Genomic DNA, 17,434 nt, shown 5'->3' with positions numbered 1-17,434 from the left:
GAGCCGAATTGATACTTTGCCTTAGGTGAATATTAGCACTGGCTGTTTCAGTGACTTAGCTAGTTGATGTTAAAACATCCTTTGACTAGAAGGGCTAAAATCTACTCTCCCTTGAATTCTAAGTATAACACTCTTGTTATATTTGCCTTTAAATTTTTTCCCTTTTCAACTAGGTGAGTTCCTTTGCCCTATTACACCAGTAAGGGTGTCAATCCTTAATAGACTTAATAGTCAATCCTGGGGCATCACCACCTATCTGTTCATTAAATGCATAGAAGTGTCTTAATTCATACTGCTCTAACAAAAATACCATGGACCAGGTGGCTTAAACAACAAAAATGTATTTCTCACAGTTCTAGAGGCTAAAAAGTCCAAGGTCAAAGCCCTGGAGATCTAATGTTTGGTGGGGGATCTTTTTCTGATGTGCAAGTGGCCATCTTCTCCTTAGACTTCCTTAGACTTAGTCTGCTCCATGAAAAGAGGGAGAGAAAAACCAAGCTTTCCTGTTTCTTTTTACAAAAGCACTAATCCAGTTTGTAAGTTTTCCAAACTCATGGCCTCATCACTTGCCGAAGATCCTTCCTCCTAGTACTATTTTAACATATGAGTTTTGGAAGGACACACACATTCAGTCCCTAAAAAACAGTTGTGCTATGGTCCAGTCATAGGATAGGATGTTTGGCACTTAGACTTATTGCTGTGATTTGTGTGCTCTGAAATGTATGTTAAAATTTGATTCCCAGTGTAATGGAGGCAAGCGTGAGGCATTTAAGAAGTGAATAGCTCAGGAAGAAGGAATAAAGCGTTTCTCCTTGGAAGTTTAATCTTCTTTATGGAGAGAGTAGATGGGTGTAAAGCAAGACTTCCCCTTGTGTTTCTTCTCTTCCGCATGTGTCCTCTAGGTCCCAGTGTTTTTCTGCCATGTCATGGCATGGAAGTGTACCCTCATGAGAAGCCAAGGGGTTACCAGAGCCATGTTCTTAGACTTGCCAGTCTCCAGAACCAAGAGCCAAAATAAGCTTCTTCCCTTTATAAGTTACCTATTCTCAGATATTTTATTGTGACATTTATGAAGTATGTAAATGACAAATGCATAAAGAGATTTAAGTGCTACATAATCTCACTACTATAAACAGGAAGAAAGTTCATCTTATGGTGCCCTTGTATTGTGATACAATGGACAACTTTTGTCTTTCCTTGATTTCAGTATTCTCTATGTCTCTCAAATCAAAAATGAACACCTTTTTCTGGGGACAAAAAGAGTTTTCTAAAGTTTCCCCTGGATGTTAGCAGTTGGGTATTAATCACCTAGGCTATATTTTCACAGAAAGTCGTGCCAAAACGTATTTTTAGCCCTAATAATGATGACAAGGATCTTGGATAAATGACCTCAACTTTAACCCTGAAAATAATCTTCTCTAGTAAAGAAGACATGTGCTGAGTCTGACTTCGTGTGCAACAACGGCCAGTGTGTCCCCAACCGATGGCAGTGTGATGGGGACCCTGACTGTGAAGATGGCTCCGATGAAAGCCCAGAGCAGTGCCGTGAGTGTGACTTGCTTTGGACTTGATCTTTCCCGAGCTGTTCTGTGTCTCATGGTTCTAAGTAATGCTTAGTCTACTACTTGTTATTCATTTTCCTTTGCCTGCCTTAAAGTTTAGGTTAACTGACTCCAAGGTCAGTCAAGTTGTTAACAGTTGATCAATTTGCTTTAAAGAATACTCTCCCGTGTCTAGCAAGACTGACATTCTCTTGGGTAGCTTCACTATTCAGTATTTAAGACTGAATCCAGTAGATTTGATGAAGAACTCCTTGACTAGGTGCATAGATTTCAAATGTTGGATAATAACAACTCTGAGCAGATGGTATTCTAGTCCTGGAAGCTAAGTCAAGATGCGAAGGATCCCCATGGGCCAAGTATAAGCTTTTAGCTACACAGCTTTTCATAGTAGGGGAAAAAAAAGAGCCATTACTGAAGAGGTAAGGTGACTAATGATTGAGTGATTTAGTGATTTTTAACCAACATGTAACTCAAAGGTACTGAAACCAGGATCTTATAGCTTGTTCTTAGGTTTGCAAATGTGTAGTTCTGTCTGTAGGCTGATATGCAGGGAAAAGCGTATGAGGACCATAGAGGATGGTGGCTTTGGATCATGTAGATTTGGATCATTTGAAAGCCCAGGTGAAGAAGGTCTTAGAATTCATTGTAAAGTAGTGTAGGTTGGCTGATGCAGTATAAAGGATTAACAAATAGAGTTTAAATTCAGAATGTGATTATAAAAAAAAAGCAAGCAGAAACTTTCAATTTTCTAAGTAAAAAATAAGGGGAATAATTATATGAGTTAAAGCAGGCCATTTAAAGATGCATAAGTTCAAGACAGGTTTTATAAAGATCCACCCTCAAATTTTAATGTAGGATAATGTGGAAAAGACAAGAATTAGGGCCTATTCCTGCTTTCAAGATACTAATCTAGAGAAGGCTGTGAAAGAGGCCTTTAGAAACCGAGGCAATGGAAGAGTTCATAGGTGTTAGCCCTTCCCACCTTGAGTGAAGTCAGAACGAAGTGACAGTATCTGGTGTACCCACACTATAGCCAACATATACACAGTGGTGTAGGCTCAGGCCAGCCAATCATCTTAACTGTGCCAAGTAAAACAAAAGCCTGAACCAAGCGCACCATGGAACCTGAAGGAGTGACATGGTCAAGGCTCTTAGATACACTGCCTGGTGGCATTGGTTGGCATGGCTTGGAAAGAACGGAGCTGGAAAACTGCCCAGGCTTCAGCTAGATGATCTGCCCAGTTTGCCAGGCCACGGAGTTCCAGGTGTTACGCTTCCAAAAGCAGCAGCTTTGCATTGATCACTTCTGAGGCTCTTTTGAGACTGTATATCATCAACAGATATGAGAACATGCCGCATAAATGAAATCAGCTGTGGTGCCCGTTCTACTCAGTGTATCCCAGTGTCCTGGAGATGTGATGGTGAAAGTGATTGTGACAGTGGAGAAGATGAAGAAAACTGTGGTAAGAAGATCAGTGTGGAGTGCATATCCCAAAGACCCCTTTCCTCAAAGAAGGGTGGGCAAGGGAACCTAAATTAAGCATGAAGATGCAGTAACATTGACTCACTTCTCAGTGACTTCACTGTCTGCTCAATGCTTGTCCTTCATAACTGCCCTAAAACTCAGAAAGATGTTCTCATGGCAATTAGCCATTTCTTAGTGTTTCTTTTAGGCAAATAGAAATAAGACGGTAAGTCCTTCCGGGCAGTTACATTTCTCAGTAGCTCAGTGAAGCAGCAATTATATGGCTTTTGTCTCTGTTATGACAGTAATTCATGGTCCTTCCTCACTTTGACTTAGGAAAGCTAGAAGGCAAGTAGGCCCAGCAAACACATCCATAGATCTTAAATAGGTTGACTTATTGGAGTAAATTACTTGAGTATTATACAAGCATTTCTTATCCCCAAATGGCAGGGAAACATGTATTAACAGGTTGCTAGCAAGTGCATAAAGAAAAGTCTAGCCAACCTTTGTCCCCTGTTACGCTTCCTATCTCTGAAAGCAAACTGTTTCCTATTCTTTCATGTTTCTGTTCTTGGAAAATTCATAGTAAAATGTTACATCTTAAAGGTGAAGCCCTGGGAAACGTCTCTAGGTTGAATAAACATTGGTTTGAGAGATCTTTCAAGCTACCGCACTTTATATAGGGCCTCTAAAACCTCCAGCTTCCAACACTGAGGATTGTGGCCACCAGGGCCCTTGCAATTGGAACACCAGTCTTGCATGTAGAAATCATCTCTTGAGGTCAATACCACTGCACCTAGTCCAATGAGTTTTAGTGTTCAATCGTAGAACTATATATGTATTGGTAAGCACTGTAGCTGCCAAGTATTTCCCTCATAAATCTAGACTTTGCTTCCCAAGAGAGTCATGGTCTGCGTTCCAGTTACCATCAAATTGTGACCTTAATATGTTTGGCAGGAATTTAAGTTGAAGTACAAACCAGCTAATATGACTAGCTCCTTACTACCTTCAGACCTGATTGCAAGATTGTGTTTGTACCCCTGGCAGTGACTTCTTAAAAATTAAAAGTGTTTAAGACTTCTTATTCCTCATCTTCATTTAAAGGATCAAAAAAGAAAGAACCATGTATAGTGCTATATGGTTTACTTCTTTTTAGATATAGCACCTTACTGACTATTGTATTATATAGCCTCTATGCCTGACGCATGATATTCTCAGCTAGCCTGGCCTGACATGCAGTATGTTGAGTTAGGCATAACTCAGTCCTGCCTTCTAAAGTGAAATTGCTTATAACTCTCTATAAGTTATTGATCACTATCCCTTTATGAGTCAATTGTTGTTCTTGTCTCAAATTAATTTCTAGTCTTTAGCCATTTTCTTGGTCCTTTATTTCTGTTCTTTTCTTATTCATAGTGTGCTTGCAATTTTTTTTACACAGTGAGATTGTTTTTTTCTTCATATCCCAGGAATTTATTCTTGCCGTAATTCCACCATTCCTTTTAAGCTAAGCTAGGAAATGAATGATCAAAGATCAAGATACTTGATTTTGGGACAGAAGTCTTGTGCAAAATCGATGCTGATGCCCTTTCAATGGGGCATCTTCTCTCTTGGCAGGCAACATAACGTGTAGCCCTGATGAGTTCACTTGCTCCAGTGGCCGCTGCATCTCCAGAAACTTTGTGTGCAATGGCCAGGACGACTGTAACGATGGCAGCGACGAACTCGACTGTGCCCCACCAACCTGCAGTGCCCACGAGTTCCAGTGCAGCACCTCCTCATGCATCCCCCTCAGCTGGGTGTGTGATGATGATGCAGACTGCTCAGACCAGTCTGATGAGTCCCTTGAGCAGTGTGGCCGCCAGCCAGTGATGCACACCAAGTGTCCAGCCAGTGAGATCCAGTGCGGCTCCGGCGAGTGCATCCACAAAAAGTGGCGGTGTGACGGGGATCCTGATTGCAAAGATGGCAGCGATGAGGTTAACTGTCGTAAGTCACTTTCTTCCCAGCGTGGCACGCTCTGTTCTCTTCTGTGTATCAACTGAGGATACATTGGCTGGCTTCATTCCATGCTGTTCCCTTCCTTCATAGCTTCTCGAACCTGCCGACCTGACCAGTTTGAATGTGAGGATGGAAGCTGCATCCATGGCAGCAGGCAGTGTAATGGCATCCGAGACTGTGTTGACGGTTCTGATGAAGTCAACTGCAAAAATGGTGCATAAGGGTTCTTCATGTTGGTTAGGGGAGGGATTGCTTTGATCATATCCACCAGTGGAAACTCTTCTCTGTTTCTCCTTGCAGCCAATCAGTGCTTGGGCCCTGGAAAATTCAAGTGCAGAAGTGGTGAATGCATAGATATGATCAAAGTTTGTAACCAGGAGCAGGACTGCAGAGACTGGAGTGATGAGCCCCTGAAGGAATGTCGTAAGTGAAGGGTTGTTTGGGACAGAGCTGGGAAGATTAATTTAGCCCAGAATGGCTTATGCTGCTTGGACCTGGGGTGCTTGGTTAAACTCTGAATGAACCCAAATGTAACTGTTAGGCTTGAGATCAAAATGTTGTGACTCGAAAATCTAGACACTAACAAACTAGTTTATAATTTAACCTCCTAAAAGATAGTTCATTAGCAATAGAGAAATTTGACTAAATACTGCTTAATTCATTGATGATTTGCCAAGGATTTTGAGGTTAATATCTACATCCACATCTTAGGATAGATGTGGAGATTATCTATAAAACAAATCATTAGTGCTTAGAAAAATCATGGGTTTGAATGGGCCAGCTAGAGAAGTTATCACAAATAACCTGGATTTTAAATGTAACAAGACAAATACCACCTGAGAATAAATTGTCAAGTGATTTGGCTGTTATTCTTATTCCAGATGTTAACGAATGCTTGATAAATAATGGTGGATGTTCCCACATCTGCAAAGACCTAGTCATAGGCTACGAATGTGACTGTGCAGCTGGGTTTGAGCTGATAGATAGGAAGACCTGTGGAGGTGAGTTGAAGAAGGTAACCTGGCCCCCTGGGGAGATGGGAAAGGGCAGTGTACATCTAGTAAGGTACGTGAGGCAGTGTACATCTAGCAAGACTAATTCTAATTTCCCTCCTAGATATTGACGAATGCCAAAATCCGGGAATCTGCAGTCAAATTTGTATCAACTTAAAAGGCGGTTACAAATGTGAATGTAGTCGTGGCTATCAAATGGATCTTGCCACTGGCGTGTGCAAGGCAGTAGGTAAATGGACTTGGACTGGTGTTGCTCTGGTACCTTTATGAGTAAGTGCTTATAAAAGGTACAGCCAGTGATAGAAACAGTCAAACCAGATATGAAATTAAATAGCGCTTGAGAGCAATGCTACTACACTCCTAGTGCAATAGGATAGGTGAAATAGCAGGTCATCTCCCCAGGCATGTGCCGTGGGCTTTCCTTTTGCATATGATAACATGAACACTTACCAGGTTTGCTTACTTTCTGCTTCTGAAACTGAGTCCAATTCTTAAAGGTAACTTGTTCATCAGCCGCCCTATTGTTGAACAGTATAACATCAGGACTGCCTTCCTAGAACGTGGGAAGCAATTTGAGGTCCCAGGGCCAAAAACTCCAGACTGGGTGCTACTGCTTTTAGCAGTACCTTTACTTTGTAAGTGCTCCTCTGTCGAAAGGAGATGACTTAGAAGAACCTTCCCTTCTTATGGAAAAGCTGAGTCCCCTTAACTCTTGTCTTGCAGGAAAAGAACCAAGTTTGATCTTTACTAACCGAAGAGACATTAGGAAGATTGGTTTAGAGAGGAAAGAATATATCCAACTAGTTGAGCAGCTACGAAACACTGTGGCTCTTGATGCCGATATTGCTGCTCAGAAACTGTTCTGGGCTGATCTGAGCCAAAAGGCCATCTTCAGGTAACTTTCAGTTCCATTCCCTTTTCTTGGCATAAGTCACTGTCACTTGGCCTGTGGGAAGATGTGGAAGGGGTTCTCTTATCTTTGCCTCCGACTAGCATTTACTTACCTTAGAAAATTAAATCTCATAACGATTCTTTAACTATTAAGTTACTGTCAGTTTGTAATTAGAAATTAACCTTTATGAAGTAAAAGGTGATTACAGAAGGAAGATTGCAGCAGATGATACCTTCATTTCTCATATTTTCTCCCTTTCTTTGCAGTTGAGAACTGCTTCTTATTGCTACAAATAGAAATGGTAGTAGCAGCTTTTCAAAATGGGAACTGTAGAGAATTCACATGATGGCTACTGAAACAAATAACTTCACTTAGAATTTTGCTCTGTTTGTACACAGAGTAAATATCAGCACCTAGAAAACCTAGTAAACTAGTATTACTAATTCAACATCAGCAAGCAGCATGAGTGGTGAGCTACGATGTTATTAGCCATGATGTTATTAGCTATGATGTTAGCCTTTCTGAATAAAGAAAGTCCCTGGCCATTTCATAGGCAGAAAGCTCCTTCTCCAGGCTCTAATGGTGACGAACTCATAAATTTCTTGTGACCTATTCTGTTTCAGTGCCTCAATTGATGACAAGGTTGGTAGACATGTTAAAATGATCGACAATGTCTATAATCCTGCAGCCATTGCTGTTGATTGGGTGTACAAGACCATCTACTGGACTGATGCGGCTTCTAAGACTATTTCAGTAGCTACCCTAGACGGGACCAAGAGAAAGTTCCTGTTTAATTCTGACTTGCGAGAACCTGCCTCCATAGCTGTGGACCCATTGTCTGGGTTTGTATTCTGTTTCCTGTCACACGTCCCAAGACTTATCAGAAATATGAATTATCTGGTTCAGGATGTCAGTAGTGCCATGATGGAATGTCCCCCTCTATGATCTCATGTGTTTATGCCCAAAGCTGTGTTTGAAACTTTGAAGACTTATGCCTAACCAACTTCTGTACAAGTGACTTTTTTTGGCTGAATATGCTGCTGGGTTAGCTATGGATGAGCAGACCTAAATAGTAGCATGAAATATTGAGATTTTGATAATCACATTGCTTCAAGGCTTCCATTTAGAAATGCAATTTGTTCGAAATTTCTGTTGAAATAATCAGACTTTCCTAGAAACATTTCATTGAAGGGTTTCCCTAACTTTGACTAAGGGTGATATTTTTGTTATTGTGTGGTGGTTTTTTTTTTAAGGTAAAGGGAACAAGAGCAACAAAGCTTATTCATAAAGCCTGATTCATCTTTAATTTTCTATCATTTTAGAATGTGATTAAAGAAAAACCTTGAATGGCTGTAACATGACGTCAGAAACTATTCACAATCACTGAATACAAATAAATACTTTCTTTAATATTTTACCATTCTGGAACATGGTTAAGGAAAAAAAAATTATAGAGAGAGTGGCATTAAATGCTATCACCTTCTTATTTCAATGAATACTTCAATCAAGTAGAAAACCACTCAGGATCAAATAATAAATAATTTGGAAAATTGCAATGAAATTTATAATGTTCTCTTGCTCCACAGTAGGGTATTTTGTTTTCTCCTCTTTTCTGAGAGAGATCTCTGAAATGGGTAGAAAGGCTGTTCGCCCTGTCCCCGCCCCTGCCCCATGAGAAAGGGAATGTCCAGCACTTCCACAAATCACTGTGTCCTACATTTTGTAAGGGGTCTAACTTGGGCACAGTTGGCTGGATCAGGGCATAGTAGACTACACATGCCATCCTCCTTCAGGCTGGTCAATGGCCCGAGAGGTAACTGACATAAGATCCTCGGTGCTCAGAGGCACTTTAGATTGAAGAGTATCTGATCCAATTAGATGCAACTTCTCTGAGCAGGTAATTATGAGATACACATACAGAGACTAACAGCAGTGTAGGCAGATCACAAAGACTAAAGAAATAAGGCAGTAAGGAGGTGTAAGGCAGAGGGCCTAGCAGAGTGGGAGAGAGTAATTATAACTGGCCTCTGTGAAGTATCATTTGAACATAATCAGCCAGCATCTACTATTAAATGATATTTATTTACTCCTCTCAAAGAGTTCTCCATTTATAAAGGAATATATTTAACCTTGTGACTTTGGGCTGAAATTTAAGAGTCCGACTGATACAGATTAATACAGTTGATAATGAGTTTGTAGATTCTTGGTGTTAAATTTTGTTTACCCTGAACATAATTTAGACCCCTAAGTGTCACTATGCGTCTCTGGAGAATCAATTTCTCGAGTTTCCTGTTTAAACTTTAAACTTTTGCTTCAAGCTATGACTTTATTCCTTCTAAACCTCAAAGGCATATTTCTGGTTTGATTCTTCCTAGCTTTGTTTACTGGTCAGACTGGGGTGAACCAGCTAAAATAGAAAAAGCAGGAATGAATGGATTTGATAGACGCCCACTGGTGACTGTGGACATCCAGTGGCCTAACGGAATTACCCTTGGTATGTATGCTGTTCTTGCCCACGAGTGTAACCATCTTCAGAGTGTTTCAACTCCTCTCCATCAGAAATTCTGGACTACACCAGATGACTGTCCTGATTCTTTCCATAGCAGGAACTTTGTATAAGAGTAACTGAACATCACAAGTAGAATGATGGAATTAACAATTACATGCTCCATAATGACTGACTGACTAGTTATCCATTCTGGTCAACATGTGACACAAATTCAGTGAACACTGAATTCTCCCTGCAAAGGTCCTTAGCATTTCCAGAACTGTAATCTTGTAACGTTTTGGATCTGGCTCATCCCAGATAAAGGACCAAAATGCTAGCCTCTTTTAATGCTTTCTACAATGTCACATTTCCTAAGGTAGTTACTTTGAGATCTTTAGATACCCCCATTAGTCCTCCAAATGAATGTAGATACAGATTCTGTATGCAGCTTCACAAGTTTTGTGGGATCCCCATTAAGAACCCCTGATGCAAAAGGAACCAGGAAAGTATATTAGATTCCTCAGCTATTTTAAATGGAAGCCAGAACAGTAATCACTACCATATAATGACTATTTTTTTTTTCTACCTAGACCTTATAAAAAGCCGCCTCTACTGGCTTGATTCCAAGTTGCACATGCTTTCCAGTGTGGACTTGAATGGCCAAGATCGCAGGATAGTCCTAAAGTCTCTGGAGTTCCTGGCTCACCCTCTTGCCCTAACCATATTTGAGGTAAGATGTATGTTGCACATCTAAGTTGCTAGAGACTTGGAGGAGAAAGATGAGGCATAGAGAAAGGAGGGAAGATCATAGGACACCATGAAAACCTACTTTCACTTAAAATCCAGTACAAATTGAATAGCAATTCCTCGAAGCACTTTGAGAAACCTTTATTTGCTTCTCTTATAGTTTTATAATCTAATATGTCATTAGATATAAACCTTAGTCCATGAAGAAGCCAGAAAGTAATGATGATCTCAGATAATTCACTTGTAGGGGTATATACTAACCACAAGGGCTCTGTTTCAGGATCGTGTGTACTGGATAGATGGGGAAAATGAAGCAGTTTATGGTGCCAATAAATTCACTGGATCAGAGTTGGCTACTCTAGTCAACAACCTTAATGATGCTCAAGACATCATCGTCTATCATGAACTTGTACAGCCATCAGGTAACGTGGAGAAGTGCAATCTTTAGTGACACCATAAGGCAGCAGCATGACCCAAAACCTATTGGGTGTCAATCATTCTTTACCAGTTCCACTTTCCTTACAATGGAGCTTCTGCCCTCCTGTTCCCCACCTCACATACTACACACTCCATGGCTGGTACCTTATGTCTGCCATCTCCATGAGAGAGCTTCAGAACATCAGCTCATAGCTGCCTTCTGACTCTCCATGTCAGAGCTTTTGTCTCTATTTCTTCCATATCCCCTTGACCATCCATCCCTCTTGCTAAGCCTCTTGCAACAGACTTCCTAGTAGCCTTTTATGCCACAAACATTTTCTGCTATTCATTTTCTAGGGTTGCCAAAGCAAAGTACACAAATGAGTGTCTTAAACAACAGAAATTCATTGCCTCACAGTTCGGGAGGTTAAATGTCCAAAATCAAGGATTGGGTAGCTTGGTTCCTTCTGAGGACTGTGAGGGAAGGATCTGTCCCAGGCACCTCTCCTTGCCTTTTATAGATGGCCATCTCCCTTTGCCTGTGCATATCATCTTCCCTCTACCCACGATATGTTCAAATTTCCTCTTCTAAGAAAGAAACCAGTCATACTGGAATAGGGCCAACTCTTCTGGCCACATTGTAATCTGATTATGCCTGTAAAGGTACTGGCCATTAGGACTTCACTATGCAAGTTTTAGGAAGGGACACAATTCAACCCATAACACCTCCCTCCCCACTATGACACTTCTTATACAGGATTGTACAGATCCTCAAACACATATATTCTCCTTCCCAAAACACTCACCTGGCCCATCGCAAATCTCCAGCAGCTAAGCTCCCTTCTGCTTTGTAAGAACGAGTCAAGTAAAGCCAGAACACATGTGACCTCCTTCTGAGCTTTCATTCTAGCCTTGGATGAATAATGAGAGCCGATCTTGTGCGAGTACACTCTCTCACCGTCTGCCTCCTTCCTTCCCTCTCCTCCCTTCCCTTTCCACCTCTACCTTTGGCACTTTTCTCTGGACATACTGTAGTTCTTATTCTACCTGAAGTCTTCCTGAGCCTCGTGTCCTTAGAGCTTGCTGCCTCTGCCCTAATACCTAATTTCCATTGATATTACTCTCACTTGAAGATTCAACAGAGTAGATAAGTATAAGCTCTATGGATCCAGAAGTTTCTGTATAGTAGGCCCTGGAATACCTATATTGAAGGACTTTTTTCTGAGTAGGTAAAAACTGGTGTGATGAAGACATGGAGAATGGAGGATGTGAATACCTGTGCCTGCCAGCACCACAGATTAATGAACACTCTCCAAAGTATACCTGCTCCTGTCCCAGTGGGTACAGTCTGGAGGAAAATGGGCGACAGTGCCAAAGTAAGGCTTTTCGTGTTTCAAAACAGGGAGGACACACAGAGGCAATATAAACCAGTAGCTATAGAAACTGGCCTGGAATTCTGTTTTAGCTAACTCTTAGAATAAATTTGAGAACATACCCTCTACTGTTGCATGTCAGATGTTCATGTTGGTACTTTAGACCTAACTTGTAATCCATGTCAATGTTAGGTGAATTTATAGGTCACTAAGAAATCAACATACCTCATGCCAATTTGTACCCCCTTAGTCCCATAACAGCACTGAGCTAGCTGACTTGTAGATAACTAAACAAAGTCTTAACATTTCCTTCCATAGAAGGCAGGCTGAAGTTATTCTTAAGGGAGGCCTTGCTTACAAGAAACCTCATGGCCTATAGCAGTGATGGCAAACCTTTTACAGCTTTCAGTGATAACAGACAACCCACTGTGGCATGTGTGCCATAGGTTCACCACCACTGGGCTAGTGGATAATAGTAGCTTGAACTGAACTTGCATTTCAATCTTTTTTTCTTAGCTTTCAATTAAGTGGCAAATTAAACTTGTGAGCAAGGAACTCATGATGAGGCTCTTATGAGCTTAATTCTGTGACATGACAGGGACTAAGTCACTGCTGAGAAAGTAGTTGCAAGACAATTTGGTGAGCTTGCTACACTGGAGAATCTAGAAGACGTTTCTTGTAACTTCCAGGAGTCTGGAATATTGTTAAGAATGGCTAAGTGTGGCTGTGCATCTTTTTGAATTCGCAAATTCTACACTCTGACTGTTCAGTCCTCAGTTTCATGTATCTCTATTTTTGCATAAAGACTATTTCTCTCAATTTAGATGCATCCACTAGGCAACTTAGGTCCCTTGCACCTGGTATTAAAATAACCTTTTGCATGGCTTGTCTGAACGAAACAGCTAGCCATTCAGGAACCTTGGCATTAACCAGGTTCTTGGTTTTTATAATCCAGGTACTGCAACCACTGTGGCTTACAGGGAGTCAAAAGATACCAACACAACAGAAATTCTACCAACTAGTGGACTAGTTCTTGGAGGTATTTGGCTCAGTACTGCAAACTGTTAATCACAACTAACAGCCACATTTTTATAGCTTAAACAATTAATTCAACCTTTAACGACTAGCTCTGCCCCTTATTGGTAACCTGTATTTAAATTCCAAAGACTTGGAACCTCATATCCTAGATTACCCCCACTTATTAATGTTTCTATTATGGCACTGTTAATGAAATGACTCTTAGAGCATGGGACTTAGATAGTTCCAGGCCAGAGTGTTTTGGGGTATATAATTGTGGAAGACATTGGACATCAGGATGGGATGCAAAGGTACAAGGGTCTCCACCTGGTGGGTAGATTTCTGAGTCTGGATTCGGGTCCTTATAAATTGATTCCTTTTCTTCTCCTGTAGGGATCAATGTGACCACAGCAATACCAGAGGTCAGTGTTCCCCCACAAGGAACTTCTGCTGCCTGGGCCATCCTCCCCCTCTGTAAGTAGATTCCCTTTGTGTGTGGATCTGATAAGTTTCTCAGATAACAAATGGACATTTCCAGTTCTCCTGGACTCACCTACCCATACACTGTCATAGCCCTTGCAGCACCAAATCACATTCCCTCCCCCACCCAGCACACTATGGCTCCATATTTTTCTTTAGTTTATTCAGCGCTGAGTGTTCAGCAGTTACATAAAAGGTGCTTACTGCCTTCTACTTTAGAGTCCTAAGGCTGGCCTAGCCCCGTGTACCGTAAGTCCCTTTAACAAGAATCCTATTCCTTTGAAATGTTTCTGCTGCTTCATGCAGAGAAGATGCACAAATGTTTAAAAGCTTTTCTGAAGAGTTATAGGACTTGTAGAGGGTGAATGAAAAGTAGTTAAGGATTTTCAAGCCCAGGGAAGAGGACTTCTGAAGCTATTATCAGACATATAAACTAAAGCACTTTGCTTTAATGGTCTCTTTATCCAAGATTACTTGCTTCCAACCTTATTTAACACCAGAAACACCTAAATAACACTCCAGAAGCATCTGCAATTTTAATTTAGTTGGCCTTGGGGTGGGGCCTGGGACTTTATGCTTGCATGGCTGGATGCAGCTAGTTCTCTTCTAGTACACAGAATAACACAACCACTGAGCTAAGCTTATTATTGCCTTCTGGCTCATTTATATGCCAACTTTTAGCTATCCCAGCTCTCTAAAACTTGGACCTTTTACTAATTAATGTCAGTGGCCGTGGATCCCTGAACATTACCTTTTGCACATGTTCAGAACCAGACCTCATTTTATCATCCTCTAACTTTTTTCAGTACTCTTAGCAATGGCAGCAGTAGGTGGCTACCTGATGTGGAGGAATTGGCAGAACAAGAACATGAAGAGCATGAACTTTGACAATCCTGTGTACTTGAAGACCACAGAAGAAGACCTCTCAATAGACATCGGCAGACACAGTGCTTCTGTTGGACACACGTACCCAGCAGTAAGTCAGCTTTGTGTCTCAATACACCGTGACTTGAAGTGAGACACTTCTTAAAGGAGACCACTAACTTGAGCTATGGCTGCTTGGGCTAGGAATAGCCATTAGGATCATATAGTAGACAGGCTAGCCTCTTAGAACATAAGTCAGTCAGTTGATAAGCATCTCATCCACACAAGACGGCAAGTAGGTCAATTTAAGGTCATTTCTGTACTACGGTATTTGAAGTATGTTTGTTACAAAAACAGCATGTAAATACTAGCACAAACCAAGTAGCTTCTTTTAAAACTGTGAAATCCTTGAGTTCTGGGTACATAAATCATCTTATGTAGGGAATATATGTATATGAACGAGTTGGCTTAAATCAGTATAACCAAAAGTATTGATTTATTTTACTTAGAAAAGTACCCCTTTCTGCCTAGTGTAGCTAGCTTGTCTTTCAGAGATGGAGTCATTCATTTGTCCTTCAAATGGAAACTCGAATGAGTATTTGGCCTTCACTAAGGAACAAGCTGAACAAAATGTACCGAGCACTCCCCTCTTGAGCTCTCTGGAGACGCATGTAATAGTGGTCAGTTTGTAGCACACCTGTGTCTTTTCAGATTTTTTTTCCCAAGGGCTATGATCATTATATAGAATCTGCAGAATCAGTCATACTATTTTTACTCTCTGCCAAGTAGGTACAGGTTGTGTAGCCCTTATCCAAAATACTTGGAACCAGAAGTGTTTTAGATTTGGGATTTTTTTCAGATTTGGGAATTACTGCATATACATAATACATAATGAATTGTTTGGGGATGGGACCAAAGTCTGAACACAAAATCCATTTATTTAATGTACACCTTGTACACATAGCCTGAAGGTAATTTTATACAGTAGTTTTAGCACACGTTCATGTTCATTTAGACTGCAATGCATCTGTAACATGAGGTTATGTGTGAAGTTTTCCATTTGTGGTGTCATTGGTGTTTAAAACGTTTGAAATTTTTGAGCATTTCAGATTTTTCAGGCTAGGGAGTTGAAATCAAGTTAAATGCATGCATGGTACCATTCACTTCTGTTTCGTTTTTGACTTCCCTCCTAAGTACTTTGGGTCTTTGAATAACTAACTCAAAAGCAGAGTGCACTTCAGAGACCAGAGTTGCCACCCATGAGGGATCACTGAACTCACTCTGAATTTTTTCTTTTCCACAGATATCAGTCGTAAGCACAGATGATGATCTAGCTTGACCTCTGAGACCTGGCTTGACGTTGAGGTTTAAAGCAGTAATAGCCACTTTGGAACAGTAACCCAGCCCGCAGCTGAAGTCTGTTTCTTCCTCCCATCTGGAAGAACATTGAGATACCTTGGTGTGGATCAAGCTTGTATACTTGACCATTTTTATATTATTTTTGTAAATATTCTTGTCCACATTCTACTTCAGCTTTGGATGTGGTTACCAAGTGTCTGTAACCCTTGAATTTTTAGACAGTATTGCCACCTCTGGCCAAATATGCACTTTCCCTAGAAAGCCATATTCCAGCAATGAAACTTGTGCTATAGTGTATACCACCTGTATATACAATGTATAGGCCATCTGTAAATATCCCAGAGAACAATCACTATTCTTAAGCACTTTGAAAATATTTCTATGTAAATTATTGTAAACTTTTTCAATGGTTGGGACAATGGCAATAGGATAAAACGGGTTACTAAGATGAAATTGCCAAAAAATTTGTAAACTAATTTTGTACGTAAGAATGAGATCTTTGACCTCAGTTGAGGTTTACAAAGACTGAGTGTTCAAAAAACTGCTGTACATTTTTTTTTCAAGTGCTAAAAATTAAATCAAGCAGCTTAACCATGGTTTGTGCCTGTTCCTCTAAGATGAATTGTTAAAAACAGCCTGAGTAGCATCAAGTCTTCTAACTAAATGTATGAGCTGCCGCTCTTGATGTTGTTGTGTACTAAGCCTGTAATCGGGCAAGCTTCTCTCAACCAAGTACTAACTAAAGACAAGGTACTATTTAACATTTTCTCTCCAAATATTTCTTATTTTGTAAAAGATACTACCTTAGTCTGTACCCAGAATTCCTCCTGATTACAGAACTCCCTTTTTCTTTCATTTGTTTGATCTAGAAGCATGTGCGGAAATTTCTAATTCTCCTGCTTTGTACACAATTCTCTGTTTTCCATATTCTGTCATATGTAGATCAAGGACAAGTGCCTTCTAAGGCATAGGGAAGGGCTTTCTTCTTATGAAAGTCTACTCTGTCTTACTATGAAAATGGTCAGGAAGGACAACAACCACCATCATTCTTGAGTCTAAGGTGTTAGTTCTCAGTGTGGTCCTGGGTGCAGCAGCATCCATATCATGTGGGAGCTTGTAGAAATACACATTCTGAGGCTCCCTCCCAGACCTACTGAATTAGAAACTCTGAGCTTGGGGCCCAGGAGTCTACATTTTCACAAGCTCTTCCCATGATACTGATGTCACCTAAAGTTTGAAAATCATTGCTCTAATGTTCTACTACCATTGTAGTATCTTCAAAATTGTCAGCCTGGCTAGACTAGGACAGATTCCTTCTGTGGGCCATTTCTGGAACTTTTAGTATGAAGAATAAAAAAGGAGTTTGAGTATGGTGAGGTTGGTCATCACTTCCTTACTATAAAGTCTCCAGATGTCTGGAAGCAAAGATGCAAAGCTTGAAACACTGAGAAGATGCTGTAGATCCATTGTAGGTGGGGAGTCTACTGTGGAAGGTGCAGTGATCCATCTGGAATTAATGACAAGTGCAACAGCAAGAAGATGAGCAGAAGATGTTTGGCTAGATACATGGATCGATGGAACATTCATAATACACCTGCATATGGAATAGAAGGCGTTCTTTCTTTTGGCTTAGGTAAGAAGATCAATAATTGTATATGAAGAGGAAGCTGATTTTGTTACCTCATGAACACTCCTTTGCGATTTTGGTCAAATGAATGGGAAAGAGAAAGGCTAGACTTGGACCTTTATTTTATGGGAC

General features: G+C 40.6%; 1 protein-coding gene across 8 annotated transcripts in view; it reads left to right on the top strand.

The window, feature by feature from the left end:
• Vldlr (very low density lipoprotein receptor) overlaps positions 1 to 16,271 on the top strand; it is a 34,833-nt gene extending 18,562 nt beyond the window's left edge. For 5 of the 8 annotated variants that reach the window (XM_004838219.4, XM_087184019.1, XM_087184018.1 and 2 more), the window contains 17 exons: positions 1,423 to 1,545; positions 2,903 to 3,025; positions 4,642 to 5,013; positions 5,116 to 5,238; positions 5,326 to 5,448; positions 5,907 to 6,026; positions 6,142 to 6,267; positions 6,762 to 6,933; positions 7,554 to 7,772; positions 9,306 to 9,424; positions 10,009 to 10,148; positions 10,446 to 10,587; positions 11,812 to 11,958; positions 12,911 to 12,994; positions 13,366 to 13,446; positions 14,259 to 14,428; positions 15,620 to 16,271. In XM_004838219.4, the coding sequence (XP_004838276.1) occupies positions 1,423 to 1,545; positions 2,903 to 3,025; positions 4,642 to 5,013; positions 5,116 to 5,238; positions 5,326 to 5,448; positions 5,907 to 6,026; positions 6,142 to 6,267; positions 6,762 to 6,933; positions 7,554 to 7,772; positions 9,306 to 9,424; positions 10,009 to 10,148; positions 10,446 to 10,587; positions 11,812 to 11,958; positions 12,911 to 12,994; positions 13,366 to 13,446; positions 14,259 to 14,428; positions 15,620 to 15,655 (2,420 nt within the window). In that variant the 3' untranslated portion in view covers positions 15,656 to 16,271. The remainder of the gene's footprint in view (positions 1 to 1,422; positions 1,546 to 2,902; positions 3,026 to 4,641; positions 5,014 to 5,115; positions 5,239 to 5,325; positions 5,449 to 5,906; positions 6,027 to 6,141; positions 6,268 to 6,761; positions 6,934 to 7,553; positions 7,773 to 9,305; positions 9,425 to 10,008; positions 10,149 to 10,445; positions 10,588 to 11,811; positions 11,959 to 12,910; positions 12,995 to 13,365; positions 13,447 to 14,258; positions 14,429 to 15,619) is intronic. The other 3 variants (XM_004838221.4, XM_004838220.4, XM_021252758.2) reach the window with 3 other exon arrangements.
• The last annotated feature ends 1,163 nt before the right edge of the window (positions 16,272 to 17,434 follow it).

Source organism: Heterocephalus glaber, unplaced genomic scaffold (genome assembly GCF_053883595.1).
Source record: "Heterocephalus glaber isolate CG9 unplaced genomic scaffold, H.glaber_assembly_v1.0 deba00001481, whole genome shotgun sequence".
Lineage (NCBI taxonomy): Eukaryota > Metazoa > Chordata > Mammalia > Rodentia > Bathyergidae > Heterocephalus > Heterocephalus glaber.
The sequence above is the reverse complement of the archived record's forward strand: the minus strand, read 5'-3'. Positions and strand labels throughout refer to the sequence as shown.